The following is a 26,895-nucleotide window of genomic DNA, read 5'->3' on the forward strand; positions in this document are numbered from 1 at the left end:
ACATAGATGACATGTCAAATGTTTAAACTGAGAAAATGTATCATTTAAAGAGAAAAATTAGGTGATTTTAAATTTCATGATAACAACACATCTCAAAAAAGTTGGGACAAGGCCATGTTTACCACTGTGAGACATCCCCTTTTCTCTTTACAACAGTCTGTAAATGTCTGGGGACTGAGGAGACAAGTTGCTCAAGTTTAGAGATAGGAATGTTAACCCATTCTTGTCTAATGTAGGATTCTAGTTGCTCAACTGTTTTAGGTCTTTTGTGTCGTATCTTCCGTTTTATGATGCGCCAAATGTTTTCTATGGGTGAAAGATCTGGACTGCAGGCTGGCCAGTTCAGTACCCGGACCCTTCTACTACGCAGCCATGATGCTGTAATTGATGCAGTATGTGGTTTGGCATTGTCATGTTGGAAAATGCAAGGTCTTCCCTGAAAGAGACGTCGTCTGGATGGGAGCATATGTTGCTCTAGAACCTGGATATACCTTTCAGCATTGATGGTGTCTTTCCAGATGTGTAAGCTGCCCATGCCACACGCACTAATGCAACCCCATACCATCAGAGATGCAGGCTTCTGAACTGAGCGCTGATAACAACTCGGGTCGTCCTTCTCCTCTTTAGTCCGAATGACACGGCGTCCCTGATTTCCATAAAGAACTTCAAATTTTGATTCGTCTGACCACAGAACAGTTTTCCACTTTGCCACAGTCCATTTTAAATGAGCCTTGGCCCAGAGAAGACGTCTGCACTTCTGGATCATGTTTAGATACGGCTTCTTCTTTGAACTATAGAGTTTTAGCTGGCAACGGCGGATGGTATGGTGAATTGTGTTCACAGATAATGTTCTCTGGAAATATTCCTGAGCCCATTTTGTGATTTCCAATACAGAAGCATGCCTGTATGTGATGCAGTGCCGTCTAAGGGCCCGAAGATCACGGGCACCCAGTATGGTTTTCCGGCCTTGACCCTTACGCACAGAGATTCTTCCAGATTCTCTGAATCTTTTGATGATATTATGCACTGTAGATGATGATATGTTCAAACTCTTTGCAATTTTACACTGTCGAACTCCTTTCTGATATTGCTCCACTATTTGTCGGCACAGAATTAGGGGGATTGGTGATCCTCTTCCCATCTTTACTTCTGAGAGCCGCTGCCACTCCAAGATGCTCTTTTTATACCCAGTCATGTTAATGACCTATTGCCAGTTAACCTAATGAGTTGCAATTTGGTCCTCCAGCTGTTCCTTTTTTGTACCTTTAACTTTTCCAGCCTCGTATTGCCCCGTCCCAACTTTTTTGAGATGTGTTGCTGTCATGAAATTTCAAATGAGCCAATATTTGGCATGAAATTTCATAATGTCTCACTTTCGACATTTGATATGTTGTCTATGTTCTATTGTGAATATAATATCAGTTTTTGAGATTTGTAAATTATTGCATTCCGTTTTTATTTACAATTTGTACTTTGTCCCAACTTTTTTGGAATCGGGGTTGTAAGTGTTGAGTTCAGTCACAGCAGATTACAGAACACTGTAGTGATATTCAGAGTGAAATACAGAAATTGGATGATGACAACCATTTTATTACGCCATCTCAGACAGAGTTCAGTCAGACTGCAGGCGACCTGTGCCTAGAGCAGCAACAGACGCACAAGTTGGAGCAGCGTAGCCTTAGAGTCCAGCACCTCGAGAACCTCATCCGATCTCTTAGAGAGCAGTGCCAGAGACCTCTGGAGATGCAGGTTATTAGGAAAAAATTGCTGTGTATGTAATGTGCAGTACCTTAGTCTGAATATCTGAAAACCTGTAGCTTGATTTAGGATGACTGTCAAATAGTACAAGCATTTTTTTTATTTACTTATCAGACAGACAGTAGAAAGAGGCACAAGAAGAGCTAGAGCAGCTTCATTGTGAGATACAACAGCTCAAGCAGGCCAATAAAAACACTTTTCATGTGGGAAAACAGGCCGCAGCTTTCCTAGTATTTATTGTAATCTTATTTGATTAATTTGATCTCAGACTTATTTTCAGCTATTGTTTTGTTATTATCATAATCGCATTAAGAGCTTACCGCCTGAAAGCACTTAAGTCAGAATTGAATTCGGAATCACACTAGAACAACGAGGCATGTGGCCTAACTACATGCTCTTTCACACACAGTGTCGAATGATTTGTGTGAAACGACGTGAATCCACATGCCATATGAAATGATGTATGCAACGCAGGAGCAGAGCAGCGGGGCAGCCAGGAGGCTACATTCTCCGCTGGGCGAACAGGATGCAGAGCTGCCACTCAAGCAGCAAGAAGTTCAACAGGGCCAGGCTCAGCTGGAGGAGGCATGGGCAAAGGTGCAGGCGCTACAGACCGAGGTGGAACTGTTGAGGCTCAGGCTGGAAGATGGAAAAAAGAGTGGCGAGTTGTTCATGAGGCCTCTAGTGGCCCTGCAGCAGGAGAGGAAGAGCCTGACCGTGCAGCTCGAGCAGCTCCGGCTGGACAACCTGCAGTTGAGGGTAAGCCAATAGAGGACATTAAAGCTGTACTGCCTTTCAGATTTTAAGTGTAGGTCATAAAAAGAATTTTCCCCGACACCCAGTTATTTTTGTTCAGTGGACCGAAAGCTACTGAATTCGAATCATAGACTTCCAATTTTATTAATTTTTAAAAATAGAACAATGAATGAATTTAGGGCCATAAATTCTCTGCTATTTTTTCCTGCTTCACCGTGACGCAAAACAAGACACTACATCATGCATCACGTGGTGGGCTTTCCCCGTTTGCGCAAGGCATTGTGGGATACAAATTTGAAACAGAAGAGAAAAATGGAGGACGTGAGCATGCGAATGAAACGTGAAAGACCGGCTACAGTAACGGAAAGCGAGAAGAAAAGGCGAAGGAAAGGAAACGCAGGACCAAACTTATAAATATCGGCGGTCAGCGAGCACCTCAGTGTGATCAGCCGTTCGTTTAGCGACAGAATGATGTCACTGTCAGTGCACCGTCAAGGTAAACCTGCACATGCGCAGATGGACTTCCTCTGTCTGCTTGACTGCGTAAAGCAAGTGATTTGATGCACATTATTTGCTCAGGAATCCCCTCAAATTAAATAACTTCCCTGCCACAGAACAGCCTGGGTTTTTTTTTTTTTTTTAGATATTACAGACATAAGGGTTGTTTTACAATCAGGGTGCGCAAGCTAAAAATCACATTTAACACTTATTATCTTCAATATCAAAAGGCTTGACTAAATAAACTTGGTTGTTTATTGTAGCCCTGTGATAGCTCTATTTTACCATGCAAAAAAAATGTGGTGATAATGTTATTTTTGGTGAATGTATGGCAATATATGTCATATTTAGCAAAATTACTCATGTCATTTAGAAAAAAAGTGCTTTTTTGACCACAGGTAGCTCCAAAAGGGATGCACTTAAATCATTCTTTATACCATAAAACATATATTTGATTCCATATCATTGGAAACATAAAGTTTTAATGTTGAATGGCAGTAAGTTTTCAGACTATTTTGATCAAATTAGTATGTAACTGTGTCAAAAAAAAGTCCTCTCCGAGACAGCTAATTTTTCAATATAAAATAACATATCTAAAATGATTATTTTCATCCTAAAATGTGGTCAAGATATTGTGACATAAATATTAGAGACAACTAACACAAAGCTTACAGCCTTATATTTAAAAGCACTATGGAAGTAGTGGATTCTGAATTGTCAAAAACAAAAGTCCTCTCCGAGAATGACTTCATTTGTTTCTCCCAGCCCTGCTTAAAGCTACACTTAATCTTATAATACAAACTATTACACATGCCTATTTTCATATGTGTATTAATTTCCAAAAGTGCAGATTTGATAGTTTTTTTTTTATTTGAATTTTGGACCCCTGTGACACAAACTTTGTACCCTGATTGTAAAACAACCCATAAACGTATATCACGATGACAAAATTTCAGAGGGAAATAAATTTCACCGATTTTATGAAATCGAAAGGCCGTCTACTTTTAAAAAATCATGATTTTTTTTAAACTGATCATTGAATCACGTTAAATGTATTGACTGGTTTATTCATCATGCGCACAACAGTCACACCTACAGGCAATTTAGAGTAGGCAATCCACCTATTAGCATGTTTTTGGCAGGTCAAAGAACCCAGAGGAGATCCTTGTGGACGCAGCGAGAACATGAAAAACAATGGCGTAACCAGAGCCCAGGATCAGACTGAGGATGTTATAAAGCTCAACTAGATCACATCAGCGAGACCCACTTACTGCTATACCAATAACAGCTGTGCCCTGTCTCTGTTAATCGCCGTCTCACTGACTTGTTGCCATTGCGTGTCATATTTAGAGTTGAGTTATGAGCATGTAATGAGAAGATAGTACCAAAATTGCACACATCTGTATTCAGACTTCAGACAAAACAACTGTACTTATGCAGTATTTGGACAGTTGCACAAGAATGGCACGAATCTGCTGAGAAACAGTGTATTGTACAATAATGAACCATGATATTCATATTATTTTGTTGTACAACCAGAATGAATGAAGTCCTTAATTTCAAAGCTGATTATTTTACTGTGGGTGAAATATCATCATGCGCACTGAGCATAGTCTGGTTAACACCAGACCATATCACAAGTGAATATGGTCTGGAATCCGCCTATTGAATTTCTCGTAGGGGAGGTGTGGTTTACGATTGTCAACGGCCGTTTATTGGACGTTGCGAATGTCTATCATTTGGCGTATACGTAGCCCATGGCCAATCATGGCAGTTGTACCCGGTGACGTAGTTAGAGTGACGAAGAGGCGAAGAAGAGAAGGAAAGAGAAAGAGAAGGCAAAACAAAAATAGGAAAACAATGGCACCGAACGATTACTGCCGTTTGTGCAAGACAAATAAAAAAGTTATATATAATAAAATAATAAAAGTTTGGTTCGTATCGCTCGCCGCCATGTTAAATGTGATCCGTAAACAGTCCCAAATAAACTACAAGCTTCCGTTTGTCGAGTAGTACGCGTCACCGTCTTTCCACCCCTCCCCACTCTCTGATTGGGTCCCTAACTCAGGCGAGCCTTTAGACCATAGTTTCCATGCTGTCTTTTCAGATCGGAATGATTGTGCAAAGCAGCATGGGATTTCCCAGGCTACACTGAGCAGGGTTTTCATTAAGAAATGAAGTAGGGGTGGAGAGAAGGAAATGGGGGGGCTCCCTCTCCTGCTGGGGGGCCTCCCCCAGAAAATTTTCAGTTTTTAGATGCTCTCTGGTGCATTCTAGGCCCCATTTTCCCTGATGATAATGACCATTTTTATTGCTATTTTATGGGTGCTTATTATCAGTTTATGCATGAAAATGAGTGTATGGCACAACAATTTTATATTTCACCCTTCTGCACCTTCCTTTGCTTGCCTATGGCTTACACTACTGTACAATGTAGTATCCTTCGGCTCTTAGTCACCCTCTGAAGTGTACTAACCTGTTCGTAACGCAACTACAAGGTGAGTGGTGTCTGTACTTTCCTGCAAGAGCCATTAGCTAGGCAACCTCAGTACAGGAGGATCTCTTATTTACCAATTTCTCCTCATTTGGGCACCTTTCTTGCCAAACTTGGAAAGAATCTGGACAAGGTTGGTCGGTCCTGTTGCGTTTTCATTTTGAACTGTAGCGAATCAGAAGCGAGCGTTCTGGCGCCCCAACGTTGCCGCAACAAGCAGCCAATCAGCATCAAGCTTTCATACAGTGTAGCTGACGTGATTGAAGGTCAAGGCCATAAAGCTGCTGCGAGTACACAAACATAGTAAAAAGTGTAAAAGAACGTTAAAAGAACGTGAAAATAACTACTGATAACCATAGGAAAGAAAAGTTACTGGAAAATAGGAAATCTACTAGCATTGTTAGTTGAGGAACTTTGAAAAGTAACCAGCGCCAGGCTGATCATAGCTGGATTTTGCACTGGGTGCCAGCCCTTGATGAAACCCCTGTTGAGATATTTAGTGTTTATACACCCATAATTATTATAATTTCAGTCACGCCTTCCAAAACTGACAGGATTGCAATAACGCCATGCAATGGATCTTCATTTCACTGTCATCACAGGAAGAAGCAAGCACTAATAAAGTGCAAGCTGCACCTTTATCGTACATTTACAGACTTTTTTAAAGTTGTATGGTAAATCTCAAAGTTCTCGTGGTAGAGTTTGATTGTCTATTATGTTTTAATTTTGTTGACTTTATGTTGGTCCAATTGGCAAGATGTTTTGGAATGAAGTTTGGTCATCATTTCTACTTCCACTTATGGTCACTAAACTATAATTGTAACTGCTGAGAGGTAGCATACAAACCTCTGGTCTATGCATATATAATAACCTGTACTTGTCTGTGTGAACAGGCTGCCCTGCTGGAGGCAGAACTGAGGCTGAGTGCTGTGGAGCAGGAGAAGACCCAGCAGCAGGCAGCCCTGTCCGAGAGAACCTGCAGCCTCCACCAGCTAACTCTGGAGAAACAGCAGATTACTGCTGAGCTGGAGAGCCAGCGCAAGAAGCTAGATCAGCTCAAAGGTAAAGCGAAATACTCATCTGAGCACGCCAGATGTACAACTCCAAATCAGAAAAAGTTGGGAAGGTACGCTGAAATTAAAACTGAAAACAATGATTTGTAAATAATCTTTGAGTTGTATTGCACTCAAACCAATACAACAGCACATTATTTGACTTCCATGAATTTTATTGTTTTTTTTTTTTTTTTTTTCAAAATAAGCACATTAAAATTTTGATTCTTGCAACGCATTTCAAGAAGTGTTGGGACAGTAAAGCATTTATCACTTTATAATGTTGCCATTCCTTCTCACAAAACTAAAAGATGTTTGGGGACTGAAGACACCAAGGAATGAAGTGTTTCAGGTGTTATTTTGTTCCAATCTTCCTCTAAACAGGTCTTGAGGTTGAGGTACAACAGTATCGGGGTCATCATTGTCATGTTTTTCGTTTCAAAATACTCCACACATTCTCAATTGGGGATAGAGAGGACAGACACCCTCTTCTTCCACAGCCATGTCTTTGTAACGTGTGCAGAATGTGATTTTGCATTGTCTTGTTGAAATATCCCCGGAAAAGATCTTGAAGGCAGAATATGTTACTCCAAAATCTCAAAGTACTTTTCTGCATTAATGCTGCCATCACGAAAGTGTAAGTTTCCTTTGCCAAGGGCACTGACACAACCCCATACCATGACACACCCTGGCTTTTGGACTCGTTACTGGTAACAGTCTGGATGGTCTTTTTTGTCTTTGGTCTGGAGCACACGGCATCAATTTCTTCTAAAAAAGACCTGGAATACTGATTTCTCTGACCACAATACACGTTTCCACTGTGTGATGGTCCATCCCGGATGCCTCCAAGCTGAGAGAAGTTGATGGCACTTCTGGACATAGTTAATACAAGGCTTCTTTTTTGCACAGTAAAATTTTAACTGACATTTGTGGATGTAACACCGCTTGACAAAGATTTGCCAAAGTAATCTTGAGCCCATGTGAAATGACTTTCATCTATATATGAATATAACTATCGATGAATGCTATGGATGAATGACTTTTCTTGATGCAGTGCCGTCTTAGGGGTTGGAGACCACTGGTGTTCAGCTTGGGCTTGGACCCTTGCCCTTTACTCACCAAAATTCCTCCAGATTCCTTGAATTGTTTAATGATATACACCATAGAGGGTAAAATATCAGAATCCTTTCCTAACGTTCTTTGAGGAACATTGTTTTTAAACATTTCAATAAATTTCTCATGCATTTCTTGACACACCGGAGATCCTCAGCCCAACTTTGCTCCTCAAAGACTAGGCCTTTCCTGGATACTGATTTTGTACCAAATCAGGATTACAATCACCTGTTGAGATCACCTCTTTCAAATCACATCATTATTTAATTGTTTTACCTCATTACTCGCCCTAAATCGCCCCATCCCAACTTTTTGTGCAATGTGTTGCAGGTCTGAAATGCAGGAATGGATGTATATTAACAAATGAACTGAAGTTGAGCAGACATGCAGTATATCTTGGGTTCACACTGTCTGCAATGAAATACAAGTCAAAGTAAATTTAGAAATCACTGCTTTCTTTTTTTTATTTGCATTTTCCATATCATCATAACTTTTCCTGATTTGGGGTTGTAGTATTGTACTTAGAAAGATACATTTACAAATTTAAGCTGAATTTGCTGGTCAAGTTGCTGATTATAATGGAATATACTGTACGGTATGTTGTGGAACCTAGTCATATATGAACCTAGTTTACTGTTTCTATTTCACTTCTCCATCAGGAGAAGGCAGTGTGAAACATCGGAGTACCCCCTGTGCACATGTGCATACTGAGACCTTGCAACAGAGTCACATAGTGGTGCATGGCACAGTCTTTTCAATAAATACTGTTGTTGCACAACTGTTTTTACCTTTCTTCTTTGTGCCTGTGTGCATGTCTAATTAAGAGTATACTTTATAGAGCTATTAATTTATCAGCTTGCGACCATGGTTGGAGCTACAGGTGGCCTTATCTCCAAAACTGGGGATAGCCACCTCTCATTTCTTCCCACGGTTGGATTCTCCCATGAATGTTCTCCACATCCTCTGCCTTCTAGCAATGAGCAGGTCTATTGGCTAACTGCTAGCGGGACTGATTGGCTTTCTCTTGACTTACAATGCTCTCTGGGGTTGGCCTTTTCCCTCCTCACTACCTACTCCTTTTTTCTCATCATGAACATTACATTACCTGGCATTTAGGAGACACTCTTATCCACAGTGACGTACAACGAGCGCAAAAGTCAGGTACACAAAGTGCTGAACTTCTAGATAAGTTCTAGTGCCAACTGAGCAAGTGACAATAGTACTTAGTGTAATCTACTGTTGAAGTACCAATACTCAAACATCCAAGGAAACAAATCAACCATATAAAGTACAACTAAATAGAGAACTCAAAAGGCGAATCCCAGACGAGACAGTACACAGCCTGGATTGGTCTAGATCGAAGTAGAGTTACACAGTGGGCAGGGTAGAAGGGGAAAGGTGCAGCCTGAAGAGGTGAGTCTTCAGTCTGCGTTTGAAGGTGGTCAGGGAGTTGGCAGTTCTGACCTCAATGGGAAGGTCATTCCACCAATGGGGAACCAGGACAGACCGCAGTCTTGAGCGGGCTGGGCAGGAGCAGAGAAGAGGAGGGGCCAGGCAGCCAGTAGTAGGCTCCTGTTGGCCCCCACAAAGAATCAGGATATGCATGCTGCGTTCACTCTTATCAACCATGATACAGTGCTCAGTGTCTTACAGTTAATTGCCATAAGACTAGATTTACTAAGAATGTTAGTCAGCTCTATGCTTGCCAGTCAGATTCAGGAAGGTTGTCATGCGTGGTATTGGCGTCTGTAGAAGATTCTAGGAGTAATTATGGCAGTAGTGATCCCCCTAGGCTTGTTGTCTTTGGACATTTCAGAGAAGTGGGTTATCTGCCTTTGGCTGGACCTCTCATTGACAGAAATTCCTGTCTCAGGTAAACACAAGAAGCAGGTTTCACAAAGGGCCTCAGTAATGGTGATGATACACGGGGCAACTTTTTGGGCAATGTTGCCGAGCAATGTTGCTGGGCAATTGCGTTTTGACTCTTTTCTATTGAGATTGGGCAACATTGCTTCTTTCTGAATGGTTTTGATAATCTCTGGCAACTTTTTGAGATAAGCCAATCAGAACGCGAGTATCGAGTCATGTGACCTCCGGTGAGGTTCGGATCAGAAATTTCAAACAAATATGGCGGCTGCAGTGTCAGTGGAGTGAAGAGATGGAGAGACTCCTCATCTGTTTTTACGCCGGTAAGTTGTTATTTTAATATTCTATATGGAGGAATTTACCTCACCAAAGCTCTAAAAAACAACAGACAGCTTGATTAAATGGTCACAGCAAAAATTAAGACATCGATTTTTTTTTTTTTAGCTAACTGTAAACTGCCATTGCTAACTGTTGTTGCCCTGAAAAGTTGCCCTGTGTCTCACATAGTTGCCCGTTGCCAGCAACTTTGCTCGGCAACATTGCCCAAAAAGTTGCCCCGTGTATCATCACCATAAGAGTAACTCCTATACAGTGGCGTCATAAACACATTGTTGAGATGATGCGTATATCCAGAGAAGTGGTGTCTGCACCCAGAAATGGTAGCCCAGATCTGGCACTTCTTTGCCAGTGCCAAATCACCACATTATTGTTTGTGCTTCTCTCTAGCAGACCCAGATAGCCTTCTGGGATAGGATGCCCTGATGCTGTAGCTCACCACTGGTCTATCCATGTAGATTTCAGCATCTAAGCCTTATGGTTGTGGCCCTGTGATGGCTGGCATAACCTTGGTTCACACTACTGTTTTCAGTAGTCATGAGTAGTTACATTTCAAATGTGATACTCTAAACCTAGAATAACTGCTAGAGCTCCTTGTCAGTCAGGAACCAGCTCTGGCTTGGAGAGAAGGTTCCAAGTAGAGATGGCTACATGCAGGGCCTTAGCTAGGAATTTTTTGTGCCCCCCTGAAAAGGTAGTGTTGTAGGCCCCACTTAGAAACCATTTTTGGAGGAGGTTATTGGTTGGGGAATTAAAACTTATTCTGTTTCAATTAATATGATTAAGCCTATTATGTATACAACATTTTGGCCATAGAAAAGGGCTGATGGATGACTATAATTTTGTGCCCCCCCCAACAAACAAACAAAAACCACCATTTACTTCACTTGCAATGACCATGGATCTATGGCAGTGGTATCTATGGTTGGTACTGCATTTTACATCACTGTGTGACATTTTTGAAAGGTCTTGACATGCATGCCCACACCCACAAGGAGTTACTAAATTTATATATGTAACTAGCAGTTTGTGCAGTCATTGTGTTGGTTCTCTCTATTAGAAGAACAGGAGGCTTTAAAAGAAGAACACAACAGTAAAACTGAGGAGCTACACTGGCAGAACAGCAAGCTAAAAGCCCAGCGTAACAACATCCGAAATGACTTGGAGCAGGCCAAAAGTGCCCTCAAAACACTGGAGGGTGCTGATGAACATGGTACACACACACACACACACACACACACACACACACACACACACACACACACACACCAAATACTGTATATAAGGTAACATTACAGTGCTTAAAAAGTAAAGCAGAAAATCTCTTTTGCTCTCCAGTAGGGAACTTCAGTAGATTTTTAACCTTATGCACACCATATCAGTAAATTGAACAGTGCCAAAGTCTCATTCATCTCATCTCATTATCTCTAGCCGCTTTATCCTGATCTACAGGGTCGCAGGCAAGCTGGAGCCTATCCCAGCTGACTACGGGCGAAAGGCGGGGTACACCCTGGACAAGTCGCCAGGTCATCACAGGGCTGACACATAGACACAGACAACCATTCACACTCACATTCACACCTACGGTCAATTTAGAGTCACCAGTTAACCTAACCTGCATGTCTTTGGACTGTGGGGGAAACCGGAGCACCCGGAGGAAACCCATGCGGACACGGGGAGAACATGCAAACTCCGCACAGAAAGGCCCTCGCCGGCCACGGGGCTCGAACCCGGACCTTCTTGCTGTGAGGCAACAGCGCTAACCACTACACCACCATGCCGCCCCGTGCCAAAGTATTATTCCAATTTTGAAGTTCCAGTAATCTTTATAACAATTATGTCCTGTCAGTCCTAAAAGCTGTATTCACATTAATCTCTCTAATCATATTTTATTTGGATATTGGATATTTATCAGCGGCACAGTGGTGTAGTGGTTAGCACTGTCACCTCACAGCAAGAAGGTTCTGGGTTTGAGCCCCGTGGCCGGCGAGGGCCTTTCTGTATGGAGTTTGCATGTTCTCCCCGTGTCCGCGTGGGTTTCCTCCGGGTGCTCCGGTTTCCCCCACAGTCCAAAGACATGCAGGTTAGGTTAACTGGTGACTCTAAATTGACCGTAGGTGTGAATGTGAGTGTGAATGGTTGTCTGTGTCTATGTGTCAGCCCTGTGATGATCTGGCGACTTGTCCAGGGTGTACCCTGCCTTTCGCCCGTAGTCAGCTGGGATAGGCTCCAGCTTGCCCGCGACCCTGCACAGGATAAGCGGTTATGGATAATGGATGGATGGATATTTATCAGGATATGGCAGATGAGGTGATTGATGGATATAGGTTGAGTCAACTAGAACGAGTCATGTATTATGGACACACAGGCACTTCACATTAGCTGATATGGGACATGAAACATTAAAGCACGCTATATCAGTTTCTTTCCATTAAAAATATGAATTAATTGCATCAACAAATACAAAATCATCTATTAAATTCAGCAAAATCGTTATATTCGTGATGATTATATGGCATTTCTGCTCGACTTCCGATATGCATTTTTTGCAACCGGAAGAGCCGCTGTCATGTGATCATACGTCACAAAAACTTTCGGGCACAGCACAAGCGGGTAGATGAATGGAGAAGTGGATGACAAGAAAATTGTTTTTATAGTCTTTAAAGTACATTGGACATCATACATTGGACATCATGGTGTATTGTGCTGCTTATGGTTGCAATAATTCCAATGGGAAATGCCCTGGAGTAAGTTTTTTTTGCATTCCCCAAGGACCCGAAGCTGAGGAAAGTGTGGGCTCACCTGCGCATGCGCAGTAGGCTTCGCGCATGCGCAGTAGGCTTGGTAGGACAACTTTACAGAACACCTGTTGAAAAAAACTTTGCACGTACTGTTTCCCACAAACTGTATTCGGACCATTTCACTGAGGATTCTTTCAACATTAATACTCAGGTACTGAGCGATATTAATTCATGAAACAGGAAGCATAAGGATGAGGAAAAAAAACAGTTCAAATCGGGAAGCCGCGCACACCTGCGCCAGGCTGCACAAATGCGCGCAGTTTCCCGACCCAAACCGCCTCTCTCTCATCCTTACACTTCATGCCTCATGCTCCATGAACCAACATCGCTATTTTTTTTTTTAAAATCGGATCTGCGCGATTCAGCCGTGAAAAAGGCGGCATCCGCCGAAAGGCGCGCTGTTTGCATCCCTGCACGGAGGCCAGGGGACAGGGCAGGAATATTTTTGTTGATATGAGTGATCCGGTGTGATTTCGCGATCCCCCTGTTGAAGACCTCTGCGCTAAGCGTCTGAAAGCCGAGGTAAGGATTAGTATTATAATTTTGGGTGTATCAATTATTGATTATCATAATTCTGACTCGTTTCGCCATTTTGAATGTTTTCATCTCGGACTCTGGAAGCATTGTATCTCAATCAATCTCGAAAAATATCAGCAAAAAAAAAACTAGCTTGCAACGGACTTTAGCTAGATCTATGATGAACTTTCAATGTATGATACAAAAATAATACTTCTTTCAACAGATCATTAGCCTTTGAGCAGAATTGTTTTTAACTTACCAGGAAGTGTTATCGAGCCGACCGCTTTCAGTTTCATGGGGATTGAATGAACTCTCACTCTCAGAATCATCTGACCCGTCAGAGTAAAGACAAGATCTATGTTCATGTGAATTTCCAGCTATCGGTTCGAATTGATAGGGTCTAACTTCACATCTCTGTGAAACATCGGGAATGTCACTGTCGATGGTGTCCATTTCGGTAACCTGTTTACATTAGATTCCCAAGCGCTGGCTCCTTGGAAAGTTTTTGTGACGTCACGGGTCACGTGACCACCTAGCTCATTAACGAATCCTTGTTTTACGCTGATGTATAGAAAAAGTTGAATAATGTGATGATTTTCACATTTTTGACGCCCTGCAGTGATTTAGATGGCATTTCTTATGTCCTTTATACATAATTATGCCCAGGTAAAAATCCATGTCCCATATCCTTTAATAAACACAGACCACAGCACAATGAAGTTCTGCTTCACTTAACGATGTGCTGCATAGGTTTTCCTCAAAGTCTGTGTACAGTTATGTCATTCAAAGCAGAACATTTTACTGTCTCCTGTTATGATGGTTATTATTCTGAATTTGCATAAAATCCAGTTAACACATTTCAGTAAATGTTTCACTTTTGGCTTGCGTAAATTGTTTACTTCCAGTTATATTGTAGAAAAATATCTGCCATCTATTTTAAAGCATTGTGATTGGTGTAAGCACTGTATATTTTAATTCAGTTTGATTCTATTAAGGTCCTGGTTTCATCTCAAAAATGGTATACAGCATGCATGCTCTTACAGAGCTTCTTTCAGTAGTCTTAAGTGCAAGTCAGTTAACTGTTAAAAATAGACCTAAATTTAGTCACTGCACTCCGTGATGAAAAGTGAGCAGGAATCAGCTGTGCCGGCCCCTCTCTGAAACTTCCATTTACTGATTAAACACAGACAAAGATGTCATTTTCAATTAGACCAAGTTTTATCTTTACAATACAATAATGGGGAAACAGTGGAGCCAAGTTGGCACTTGCTGACCCCACAAGATCACTTTCTAATTGTAGACCTATCAAAGCCCTGGGAAAAGAATGTATAGGAAGTGTTAATGTACACATGTGCAAATATAGACCTCCATCTCCAGTGAGAGTAGCCCGTGCTTGAAGGGAGAGGATGTTTATTTAATCAGCCGTCTTTTTTTTGTCAGAAGATAATTCACAATGTTCATTCAGTGAGGTGAGATCTGGGTCAGGTTAAAATAATAGGTGGAAGACTCTGACCCGGTGGGTTCATTCAGCTTCTTTAAGGAATCTATTCATATGTGTAGCCTTCCCTTCATTATCCCTTAGTTCTGGAGAATAGCAGGAAGGCTACATACTGGGATGCTGGTTTTGGAGCATCTTGGTGCACTAGCTTCCTCCTATTATTTTCCATGTGTTTTTCCATCATGTGACTACGTAATCCAACTGCTCTTCACCCATTTGTTCGTTTGCTCGACGTCATCATGGTACGATTGTTACACTGAGAAATTGTGTAGTGTCAAATGCTTTGAAAGCATTGTGTTTGTATTAGCTGGGTCCTGAGCAGTGGAGTCTAGTTTCTATATTGCTTTTGTGTTACTGCACGGTACATAGGCGCTTGTGGAAAGAATGGAAACAATGTGGTCCCATATGACGCAAGCTTTTGAGAAGCTAGACAAAGCATCCTTTGAAATGCTAGCAGGAACGTAACAGTGTAGCTGCTAACTCACTTTCTTCAGGTCATGTGAAGCAGCTGTTCTGAATGTTGAGTCCAGTTTAAATTTTGGTCATTGATGTTCATGGTTTTATATTCCAAATTTAACAGAATAACACATATCTCAGTGTCTTCATTGCCTTTAGTAGCGTCCTGGTAATGCTTCTAAGCTCATATAATGTGGTTATATTTTTGATTATACAGCTGTGGTCAGAAGTTTACATACAGTGACATGAATGTCATCTTGCATATGAATGTCATGCCAATATTCAGGATTTCAGTAATTTCTTTGAACTGTTCTTTTATCTGTGGCAGAATTAGGGCTGCTCGATATTGGAAAAAATCAATATCACGATTTTTTCAGTAAATATTGATATCGCGATTTTTAAAACCATATTTATACACCTTTTTTTAAAGCCTCGATCATCAACACCCGAGGCACCGGGCCATATTTTTATAGTACAGGCCTCATAGGCTACCTGTCAGCCCTTCCCGTTGTACTCTGAAACGCCTTTTACTTAAACTATTTACTGTGCAAGCGCGTACTTTGCATAGGTCCTATCGCCTGCACAAGGCTCACGTTCCCCTCACTCAACATTTCCGATCACAGAGGATGGAGCCAGCGCTGGTATTACCAGTGATTACTGCGTAACGCCCACACTGGCTCGTAGCCAGCCAAGGATAAAATCTCTCTCTCACACACACACTACAACGTAAGCTTGTGTGTTGTTAAGACACCAACATTAAACACGCACACACACGGACTGGCCATTGGGAGTAGCGGGAGTTTTCCCGGTGGGCCGGTGGTTCAGCGTGGGCCGGCGGAGAAAAAAAAAAAAACAATTATCATATTAAAGGCCAGCGCGCAACTGTAATAAACAATGTTAACAGTTTCTTAAAGAAACTGTTAACATTGCTTATCATATTAAAGGCCAGCGCGCAACTGTTTTTTTTTTTTTTTTTTTCTCCGCCAGCCCACCGGGAAAACTCCCGCTACTCCCGATGGCCAGTCCGTGTGTGAACACGCACAATATAGAGACAAGTCCTTAAGAATTAACATACATGAAAATAGCTCAGCGGCATGTAAACATTCCCTGAAAGTGTAGGTGGCACTGCGGCTAGATGCTACGTGAAATGGCACAAGGCAAACACCATGCTTCGCTCAGTCAACAGACAAAATCCACGAACCCAGTAGTCCTCCTACTACTGTGGGTTAGTGTTCTGTGGCCAAAAACACCCTATGCACAGTCATTCCAAAACATCCCCACTAGTTGCAGGTTATGTCTCAAATACAGATATGCGTTGTGGATTAAGCGATCTATTTTCAAGCATCAGGCTTCTCTTCCTTCATCTTCCAAATGTGGACTCCGCTATCTTTTTGGCATGTCAGCATTGAAATACCATTTGCAGAGATATTTCACTCGAAAAGTAAAAGCAACACATGATTAGGGCTACATGATTAGCAGGGGGACACCGTTTTAAGTGCACGGAATTTTAAAAACAATGTAATTACATCTGAGTCCGTCTACATCGCACAATAAACCCGTCCTTAGCAGAACCTACTTCAAAGCATGATGCGAGCTGCAGATGCACAAGTCAAAATCAAATGAACCCAAGTAAACATGCCGCGGCGGGCAACATTAATAACCAAATTGCCTTACCTTAAAACGCTGCCTTGACCACAGGACGACTCGCAATTATTCCACTTAAATCCACACGGTTTAACACATCTAACACAGCTAGCAAGCTGGATATGTGCTAATATTGTTGTGCTTGTTTTCTTCCGTAGATGCCATTTTTACATTACCCAGTCCCACATCCAAAAATATGACGTAAATATATGTTAATTGTATTATTATAACTATTAGCAAGCAAATCAAGCAACATATTAACAAATCAATATATCAAATCACCCGACACGTATGAAAACAGAAGAACTGATTTTTTACTGTTGCGGAGATATCGCGGGAGTAGAATGGATGACGTATACAAGGCTACGGTGTGCCTTAGGGGACAGAAGGGTTCGTTTTACCTTACAAATGACAAAAAATCGTTTCATATCGATATTATGAATTTTGATATCGTTTGACACCAATATCGATATCGTGATAAAAATACGATATATTGCACAGCTCTAGGCAGAATGTACAGCATACAACTTTAATTAAAAAAAAACACTAGAATTTTGTGCACAAGTTTTAATTTTCTTTGGGTTTTCTGAAATCAACACAGGGTCAAAAATTTACATACGCTCACTTAGATGATTAATTTAGAGGTGCTGAAACTTCCAAAATGTCTCTTATCTTGCCAAGACCGAGGTCTCTTAACTTCCTGTTAGTGATCATGATTGACTACAGCTGGTAGCTTCTCTGTGCCTTCATAAAAAGGGTTTGTTTACAGCACTCATTGGATGACCAACACGCATTAAAATGGGAAAGTCCAAGGAGCTCAGTGCAGATCTGAGAAAGAGGATCGCAGATATACACAACTCCGGAATGTCTCTTGGAGCCATTTCTAAACAACTGCAAATTCCAAGATCAGTTCAAACAATTGTATGCAAGTTATTGTGAGGTGTTGTCACTTTGCCAAGCCACTTTGCTTCAAGAAAACCCAAACTGTCACCCTCAGCTGAAAGGAAATTGGTTTGGATGGTCAGGAACAACCTGGGAACCACCATGGCACAGCCCTGCCATGAACTGGAAGCTGATGGATCACTGTCTACACTTCAGATCACTGTGGTCTAAGAGGCTGCTATCCAAGAAAGAACCCCCTGCTCCAAAACTGACACCTTCAAGCTTAACTAAAGTTTGAAGCTGACCACACAGACAAGGAAAAATCCTTCTGGAGGATAGCTGTATGGCCAGATGAGACAAAGATTGAGTTGTTTGGCCACAATGACCACCATGTACAGAGAGACACTGTACCAACTGGTGGTGGTGGTAGGATCATCAGGCTGTTTTTACTGCCAGTGGAACTGGTTCATTGCACAAAGTGGACGGAATAATGAAGAAGGAGGACTACCTCAGAATTCTTCAGCATAAACCATCAGAAACTTGAACATGACTTGGGAGTTACAGCAGGACAATGAACCCAAACACGCATCAGAGCTGGTTGTGGAGGATAAAGCAGGCTAACATTAAGCTTAAAACAAGTCCTGACTTCAACCCTGTTGAAAACATATGGACCGTGCTTATAAGTCGAGTCCATGCCAAGAAAAAAAAAAATTTAATTGAACTCTACCAATTCTACCATGAAGAGTCGTGAAACATCCGACCAGAATTCTGCCAGAAGCTTGTTCATGGTAAACAAAAATGTTTGGTCAACGTGAATCTTGCGAAGAGACATTTTACCCAAATATTAGATGTGCTGTATGTATATTTTTGACTCTGTTTGTATAATTTTGACCCTGTGTTGATTTCAGAAAACCCAAAGAAAATGAAACCTTGTGCACCAAATTCTAGTTGTTTTTTTTTTTAAATTAAAGCTGTATGCTGTACAATCATTCTGCCACAGAAAAAGAACAGTTCAAAGAAATTACTGAAAGCCCAAATATTGCCATGACATTCATATCCAAGATGACATTCATGTCACTGTCTGTAAACTTCTGACCACAACTGTAAATGGTTGGTGCTGTATGTGGTCTTTTAGGTCTAAAGGTTGCCTTGGGCATAATGAAGCAGATCACTGCCAAGCGAGAACAGGTTGACTTACTCCATAGCCGTGTACAGATGCTGGAGGAGACCACAGAAAAACTCACTCAGGTACAGCTTTTTTACTTGCAGTTTCAATGACAAACTCGATCGTCTACTGCATTTTCCTGCTGCACAGTCAGGAATAAGAAACTGCCTCAAACAGGAGTTAGTGGAACACCGGGATCTACTTCGAGTTCATTTTCCACCAACATCAGAGATGACTGTAATATCACAGTGATAACACAAATAGCATCTGTATTATCATTACAGCACACAATAATGCATTTGTAAAGTGCAACATGAAAGAAGTGTTTGGATTAACATTATCTGGTTCTCTGCTCAGTCCTTTGGTAAAGCATCTTATTAGCTCATACAGTCCGTCCGTCCACAATTCACAAAAATTGCTACTCCTCCCTGAGTTTTCACTGGATTTTGACTCTGATTGTTTTGTTTGGAAGATATAATTGTTCTCATGAAGAGCAACTTAGCTAATTATAAAAAAGTCTGGTTTCTCATGGTACAGCCATGTGAGCTACTGCGTCACTGACACTCCTGGTATTAGCTGCAACACAATTACTGGAAAAAGGCAGATCACTGAAGGGACAAACTGCGCAATATTGGTTTTAATGGTATAAACATCAGTCTATACTGCTTTCCTTTCTTTCTGAATTTTTTGTGGTCTGCAGTGGGGAAAAACACTTGGTTCCTGAACTATTTTTTCTAAAAAGTGAGTAGTCTTTGCAGTGTGCTTGCTATGTATGGATTAATTAAAGGTCCCATGGCATGAAATTTTCACTTTCTGAGGTTTTTTAATGTTAAAATGAGTTCCTCTGACCTTCTTAAGTCACCCCAGTGGCTAGAAATTTCATAATGTGTAAACCAAACTATGCCCAACATTTGAGAATGGCGCGTCAAAACGGCGCGTTGATAAGCTCTTCCCTTTACTACGTCAGCAAGGGAGATGATCCCCATGCCCCCCCTCTGGATTCCCACCCACTGTATGGATTGCCCCGCCCAGTTGTAGTGAGGAGACCATAGAGGACACAACAACATGGCATCACCTAAGCGAGCGAAACATGGAAATTGCGCTGTGCATGGATGTGACAACACAGAAAAGAGTCTGTTTTTACTGCCGACGGGAGAGCCCCTGAAGACGCAGTGGCTTAATTTTATTTACTCCAATAATACGCCGTCGAGTCTACCTAAGACGGTGTATGTTTGTCGGAAGCATTTTCCTGAGGAATGTTTCCACAACTTGGGACAGTACAGGGCAGGTTTTGCACATCAACTGTCACTGAAGCCTGGGTCCGTACCAAGCATCCCTGCCGCATCAGCAACAAACACCGAACAAGTAAGTGTATAACTGTTAAGTCGTTTTGCCGTGTTTTAAAATCGGTGCGTTAGCCTAGCAATGGCTACATTAGCTGTGCAGCTAACCGCTTCCTGCAGTTAGCCAGGTAATCTGCGCTACAAAACTAAAGATCATGCAGCATGCTATGTTAAACTGAGTTTAGTCTGGAAATTGACTGTAACTTATGAGCTTATGTTTGACTATTGCTCCGCAATGCATGTCTTCTGTTGGATAAGCGCTATGTGGCTGTAGTTGCTGCTTCTATCCTCTTTGGTTATGGAGTGCGTGTTCAAGCCTAGGGTATTATACGTTCGTAAACTACCACTCCGAACACTCTCACTCTCTGTTCTCTGTGTCACGTTGAGTTTACGAAAGGAGTCCGAGGGAGAACGGGGTTTTGTCTTAGCAGCGTGGCTACAGGCGCTGATAGCAGCGAGTATGTGTGTGCGCAGCTTGGTCAAGCCCCTCCCCCTCCACCCATGACCCACCCCCACCCTCTACCCTTCCCCGCCTCCTGCTTCTCATTAGCAAAATGACGCACTGGGAAAAGCGCTGAAATGGGGCTTTCTCCCAGGAGGCTATATTTACGTGCCGAGGGTTCATTTCGAGAAAGGCTGCGGATATAACATCCAGAAGCCTCCACGAGCCCGTTTAAAGCATCAACAAACTACCATGCCATGGGACCTTTAACAGTTATTCCATGAAATCGAGTCGTACATGAGCTGATAGCCGACGAGGTGCTTAGCATTCACTGGCTTTTGAGAAACGGAGCATTTTTATTTTTTATTTTTTGCAAATTTGATAAATAAACTTTATCCAAAACTTTATCCAAAACATCCGACAAAATAATTTCCGCTTAGAATGTAAACAAATCGGTGAAATCACAGGAGCAATTTGTGAAAAATGCTGTAATAATAATTCTTGAAAAATAAAAAAAAGATACGTTCTTACCATCAGTTACTTTCATCCCATATTTTGTTGTTGTTTTTTTTTGTATTTTTTGGGGTTTTGTTTTCGAGTAGAGTTTTTATTTCGTCCTCGGTTGGTTCAGAAACACACTCCGCCATTTTGTTTTTCTCTACTTACAGTATATGAGCTGATATCCTAGTAGTAGAGTAGCCAATCAGAGCACATGATTGCTCATATCCAGTCAATGTGGATAGAATAATCAATATTACGCTTGGATATAATGCTTTTAATAAAGTCTGAGTAACCCAGATGCTGTGGATGGGCTATTGGGCTCTCAGGAGAAAAACTACCAGGTGATGAAGAGCAAACGTCACGCACAGGAGCTGCTTTTTGAGAGGGAGAGAAGGAAGAGGCTTGAAATTGAGTTGGAGGCTTACCATGCTAAGGAGAATCTGCAGAAGAGTGAAATTGAGCGACTCGACACAGCTCTGCACAAGGTTCTCTTAAATCTGTGTTTTCAATGGTTTACGGTTATTTAGCACAAGTCTTTTAGTGCAAGTTCTAAAGTCTCTCAGCACAACTCTATGTTCTTTAGCACAAGATCCAAGAACACTTAATTTTTATTATGAATACTTACTGATCATGTTTAAAGATGTTTGATGGATTTTTTTTTTTTTAATGAAAGTTGCCGATCGAAAGATTCCGATCGAAAATGAGCGATTGTATTTCCCCACTTTTTTTGGTTAAAGACTTTGTAGCTTTATTAGTCAGATACATATGAAAACAGTAATATGTGATATCAAATGGACTTTTAATAATTTGAGTAAGTTTTTGGGAATAGAGTCCGCTCTTAGTCGGCAAAACACGTTGTCAGGCAAGGCAAGAGACATAATCCCCCGGTTAATTAATTCAGCAAACGCGGAGTTATTGACAGTCAGTTGAATCTGTGATATGATCAGAAGTGACTGAAGTTATGTATGAAGGTGCCCACAATTCAAGGTTTGTTATGGCTTAACTACAAATATCCAAAGACACCAAAGGATCTGATTTTCAGTCCACGTTTCGGGGATCAACAACTGATCCTTCACATGCACAGCAGCAGAAATTCCAGTTTCCAGTCCCTAAGCAATCATAATAAACCCCTTCCTATATCAAGATGAGTTGGGTTTTTTTTTTCGATTATTGTGACCATAATCCAGAGTTGTGCTAAAGAACATAGAGTTGTGCTAAGAGACTTTAGAACTTGTGCTAAAAAACTTTAGATTTGTGCTAAAAGACTTTTGTGCTAAATAACCGGATACCTTTTCAATCACAAGAATCATGTAACACATGTAAAGCATGGAAATTGAAAAGCAGGCACAAGAATACATTTTAATATGAAAGTTAATGTTTCATATATGTTTTATTAATTTACCTACAATAATGTTACCGAATCACTGATGCCTAGCTGAATTTCAGATTAAAAATCCAGTCTTCACCTTGTCTTCTCATTGACGCTATAGTCTACTTCATACCATAACAGAACTATTGGAGATTCAGCAACCAAAAAAGAGTGACTCCAAAAAGTGCCTGTTGGATATTATGAAGTTTACAGACAGTAACATGAATGTCATCTTGGATATGAATGTCATGGCAGTATTTGGGCTTTCAGTAATTTCTTTGAACTGTTCTTTTTCTGTAGCAGAATGATTGTACAGCATACAACTTTAATTAAAAAAAAAACACACTAGAATTTGGTGCATAAGGTTTCATTTTCTTTGGGTTTTCTGAAATCAGCACAGGGTGAAAAATATACATACAGCACATCTAATATTTAGGTAAAATGTCTCTTCGCAAGATTCACGTTGACCAAACATTTTTGTTTACCATGAACAAGCTTCTGGCAGAATTCTGGTCGGATGTTTCACGACTCTTCATGGTAGAATTGGTAGAGTTCAATTAAATTTGTTTTTTTCTTGGCATGGACTCGACTTATAAGCACGGTCCATATGTTTTCAACAGGGTTGAAGTCAGGACTTGTTTTAAGCTTAATGTTAGCCTGCTTTATCCTCCACAACCAGCTCTGATGTGTGTTTGGGTTCATTGTCCTGTTGTAACTCCCAAGTCGTGTTCAATTTTCTGATGGTTTATGCTGAAGAATTCTGAGGTAGTCCTTCTTCATTATTCCATCCACTTTGTGCAATGAACCAGTTCCACTGGCAGCAAAACAGCCCCAGAGCATGATGATCCTACCACCACCACAGTGTTCCTCTGTACATGGTGGTCATTGTGGCCAAACAACTCAATCTTTGTCTCATCTGGCCATACAGCTATCCTCCAGAAGGCTTTTTCTTTCTCCGTGTGGTCAGCTTCAAACTTTAGTTAAGTTTGAAGGTGTCAGTTTTGGAGCAGGCAGCCTCGTAGTCCATGGACCAGGGGTGTCGTAGAGGGGGGAAAGGGGGACTGAGTTACCAGGGCCTCAAGTGAGGGGAGGGCCCTTGAGGAGTCTGTAATTTTATTTTCCTTTAAATATCAATGCCATTTAAAGATCACAATATGTTGCTAACTAATGTAAATGTAATGTTTTGGGTAAATAAATCGTTTGATTAATGGATTGAATTGTGTGTCCTAGCCTACATATAGTGTCTGGGGACAGGCCCCCCCACCCTTTGCACGAAATGGTTTAGTCCGCTTTCACCGGGCTTTTTAAAGGGCTGATGACACAAACATGACTCTATGCAATTTCTTAAATAAACTATACAACATGGCAAACGTTAGATTTCTGTTATAATTACGTGAAAAGAAGCTGTTGTTACGCGAATATCCAACTTTTAATTGCACAGCGCAAGAAAACTGGGTCCGTGGCTCGCAGCCATGTTGTGACGTCAGCGGAAGAACACGCTGCGGTTCACTGGCTGTTCTACTCTGGTTCTATTCAGTGGAAATGGCGCATGAAAACACCGGTGAACTCTCTAGTGCTAGCTCTTCCTCTTCTGGGAGTCTAGAATTGTGTCGATCTCTTCCGAATAGAATCTATATCTAGTCTACCCTCTTTACCCTTTGCCTCTCATTGCTAGGCGGCAGTTACATGAAAGCCGCAAGCTTTCACAAGCAAATACATGACTGATCTCATGCCAACTTTATGATTACATTTATGATTATCATGTAGAATCTATAGCTCTACGTACCTTTATCTTATGTCGTTTCACAACACATGTTCTGACAGGAGGACTGTCTTTGGATCCGGCATAGCTACTAGTAGACCCCCTCCGGAATACTGGCAGTGTTGCCAGATTGGGAGGTTTCCCGCCCAGTTGGGTGGTTTCAAGTGCATTTTGGTGGGTTTTGAACATATTTTGGGCTGGAAAACGTCAGCAGTATCTGTTGCCAGATACTGCTGACGTTTTCCAGCCCAAAATATGTTCAAAACCCACCAAAATGCACTTGAAACCGCCCAACTGGGTGGGAAACCTCCCAATCTGGCAACACTGTGTAGGCACTGCTGATGGTAGTAACCGTTTGTGCTGAACTGAACACCCAAGAGATTCCTTTAAGCTGGGAAGGGTGTCAAAACAATCCAAATCGAAGTGTTCAGAGCACAGGACGGATGTTGGTGAGGGCTCCCACTTGTCACGAGTGCGCCTGACTTGCTTCACCCACTTCGCATGCAGCTCGGGATCTCTGGGAAACTTGAATAAACTTACCCCATCCTTGTGGGTTTTGGAGCAAAAGCCGGCAACACAACGCGAAGGCATAATAACTTATATATATAAAATAATGTCTAATAAAAATACTAATAATGATAAACTGAACACCTGTCGCATCAACAACAAACTGGTAAGTTAGGAGGAAGGTTCTTTCGCTGACGTCATATAGCTCCTCCTCCTCTTTCGTCTCCTGGGTGCTGCAGCCCCGTCAAATTTGCCCAAATAGCCGCGTTTTTTATCATAACTTGTAAAATAGGCGCCTTCGTGAATTAATATATGGATCATCGGGAATTACTTTTTATGTTATAAAACATCGCCAAAGATGTCAAAAACGTGTCATCAGCACTTTAACTAGGCGCATTTAACGTAGCGTTCATTCTGCTGAAGCAGCACTGCGCATTGTAGGCTATCTGTGCTATGGAAGATGATGCACAAGAAAACAAAATCCGGTTTTCAGAAACGGAAAGAGACAAGAAAAGAAATGAGAGAAAGCAACTGCTCACAAACTTCTTTCCCAAGAAAGGCGAGCCCAAATGTGAAAGCAAATAGCCTACATTAAATGAACACCCGTGGTTATAAATGCTTCAATACCACCATGATTGTCAGTGCTAAAAACTGCACAACACAAAATTAGAAATAACATGATGCCTTTTTTGTTTGCATTGCAATAGTATACTAATCAAAAATTAAATTAATATTTATTATTGGGCCATAACATAATTAGGCTAATAGCCTAATTTAGTCTCAATGTCATAGGTTCATAAGGGTAGGCTGTCAAATTAGTAGCAAAGCTAACTTGTGAAACGCATGGCACTCAGTTTCAGAGACTGTCACAGAGGGTGATGCAGCACAGACCCCTCTTCCTCTGATGCTGTGGATTTGAGACAAGGTGAGCCTTGTCTCAAGTACATAATGCCACATTTCCTCATAACCTGTCCCCTCTTCAACTCCTTAATGCCATATATAAGCTGCAGCTACAGAGCATTTTTGGGGAAATATGCATTGCATTGAGGATTTTCTGCACTTTACCTGTAACTGTTGCTGGTGGTGAGTGGGCTCTTGGTGGCAAAATCATTGATGAGGTCCTTAAAGTCCAGTTTTCTTGCCAACTGACTTTCAATGGAGAGAAGGGCAAGGCTGTCCGCCCCTGTCCATGGTGGTCTGAACTGTAGACAGTGATCCAAGATGAAACTGGTTAAAAACTACTTGAGATCAACAATGAGCCAGGATAGATTGAACAGCCTTGCCCTTCTCTCCATTGAAAGTCAGTTGGCAAGAAAACTGGACTTTAAGGACCTCATCAATGATTTTGCCACCAAGAAGACCCGTCAGTGGGCACTAACTGGGGTATAAATTCCAGTGTATAGCACTTTGTGGAAGCCTGTTTTCTTTTTGCCCTTTTTAAAATGAAAAATGACGAGAGTCAAGTTTTGTTTACCTTTCATTCTAAAGGAAGTATTTTGTTAATGTAGAAATCTGGAAATGGCATTTTTCTTTTATGTAATAAATAAGCTACTTGATAAAAATCTGTTCTCTTCAGCCCAATGCAAAGGTGCTCAATTTTCATGCAGGCCTATTATGTTTGGTAACCTTTGGTGGCATTTACTGTTACAACTTTTAATCATTCTGCAAATAAAACAAAGATTCAGTGAAGTATTGTGTGATTTAAGGTTTTTTATTCATTTAAGAGTTGTTAGATTAATGTGTGGCTACATAACTGACTGGACTGGTAGTACGCCCTTGTTGTTAGATACTTTCAGCATTGTTAACTGCTGAGCTTTTTTCTGGGGGGGGGGGGCCCCATGGCCACGGCCACTGCTTGTGCATAGGGCCCAGAATTTGGTGCTACGCCCCTGTCCATGGTGATCTGAACTATAGACAGTGATCCATCAGCTTCCAGTTCATGGCAGGGCTGTGCCATGGTTGTTCCCAGGTTGTTCCTGACCATCCAAACCAATTTCCTTTCAGCTGAAGGTGACAGTTTGGGTTTTCTTGAAGCAAAGTGGCTTGGCAAAGTGACTACACCTCACAATAACTTGGATACAATTGTTTGAACTGATCTTGGAATTTGCAGTTGTTTAGAAATGGCTCCAAGAG

General features: G+C 41.4%; 1 protein-coding gene across 1 annotated transcript in view; it reads left to right on the forward strand.

The window, feature by feature from the left end:
* The window catches only part of LOC132872284 (coiled-coil domain-containing protein 158-like), a 56,576-nt gene that overhangs the window by 19,014 nt on the left and 10,667 nt on the right, over positions 1 to 26,895 (forward strand). The window contains 5 exon segments of the mRNA XM_060907026.1: positions 2,233 to 2,517; positions 6,400 to 6,568; positions 10,934 to 11,086; positions 18,809 to 18,921; positions 21,451 to 21,609. Of these exon segments, the coding sequence (XP_060763009.1) occupies positions 2,233 to 2,517; positions 6,400 to 6,568; positions 10,934 to 11,086; positions 18,809 to 18,921; positions 21,451 to 21,609 (879 nt within the window).

The sequence above is a fragment of the Neoarius graeffei genome, chromosome 24 (assembly GCF_027579695.1).
Source record: "Neoarius graeffei isolate fNeoGra1 chromosome 24, fNeoGra1.pri, whole genome shotgun sequence".
NCBI classification, from domain to species: domain Eukaryota; kingdom Metazoa; phylum Chordata; class Actinopteri; order Siluriformes; family Ariidae; genus Neoarius; species Neoarius graeffei.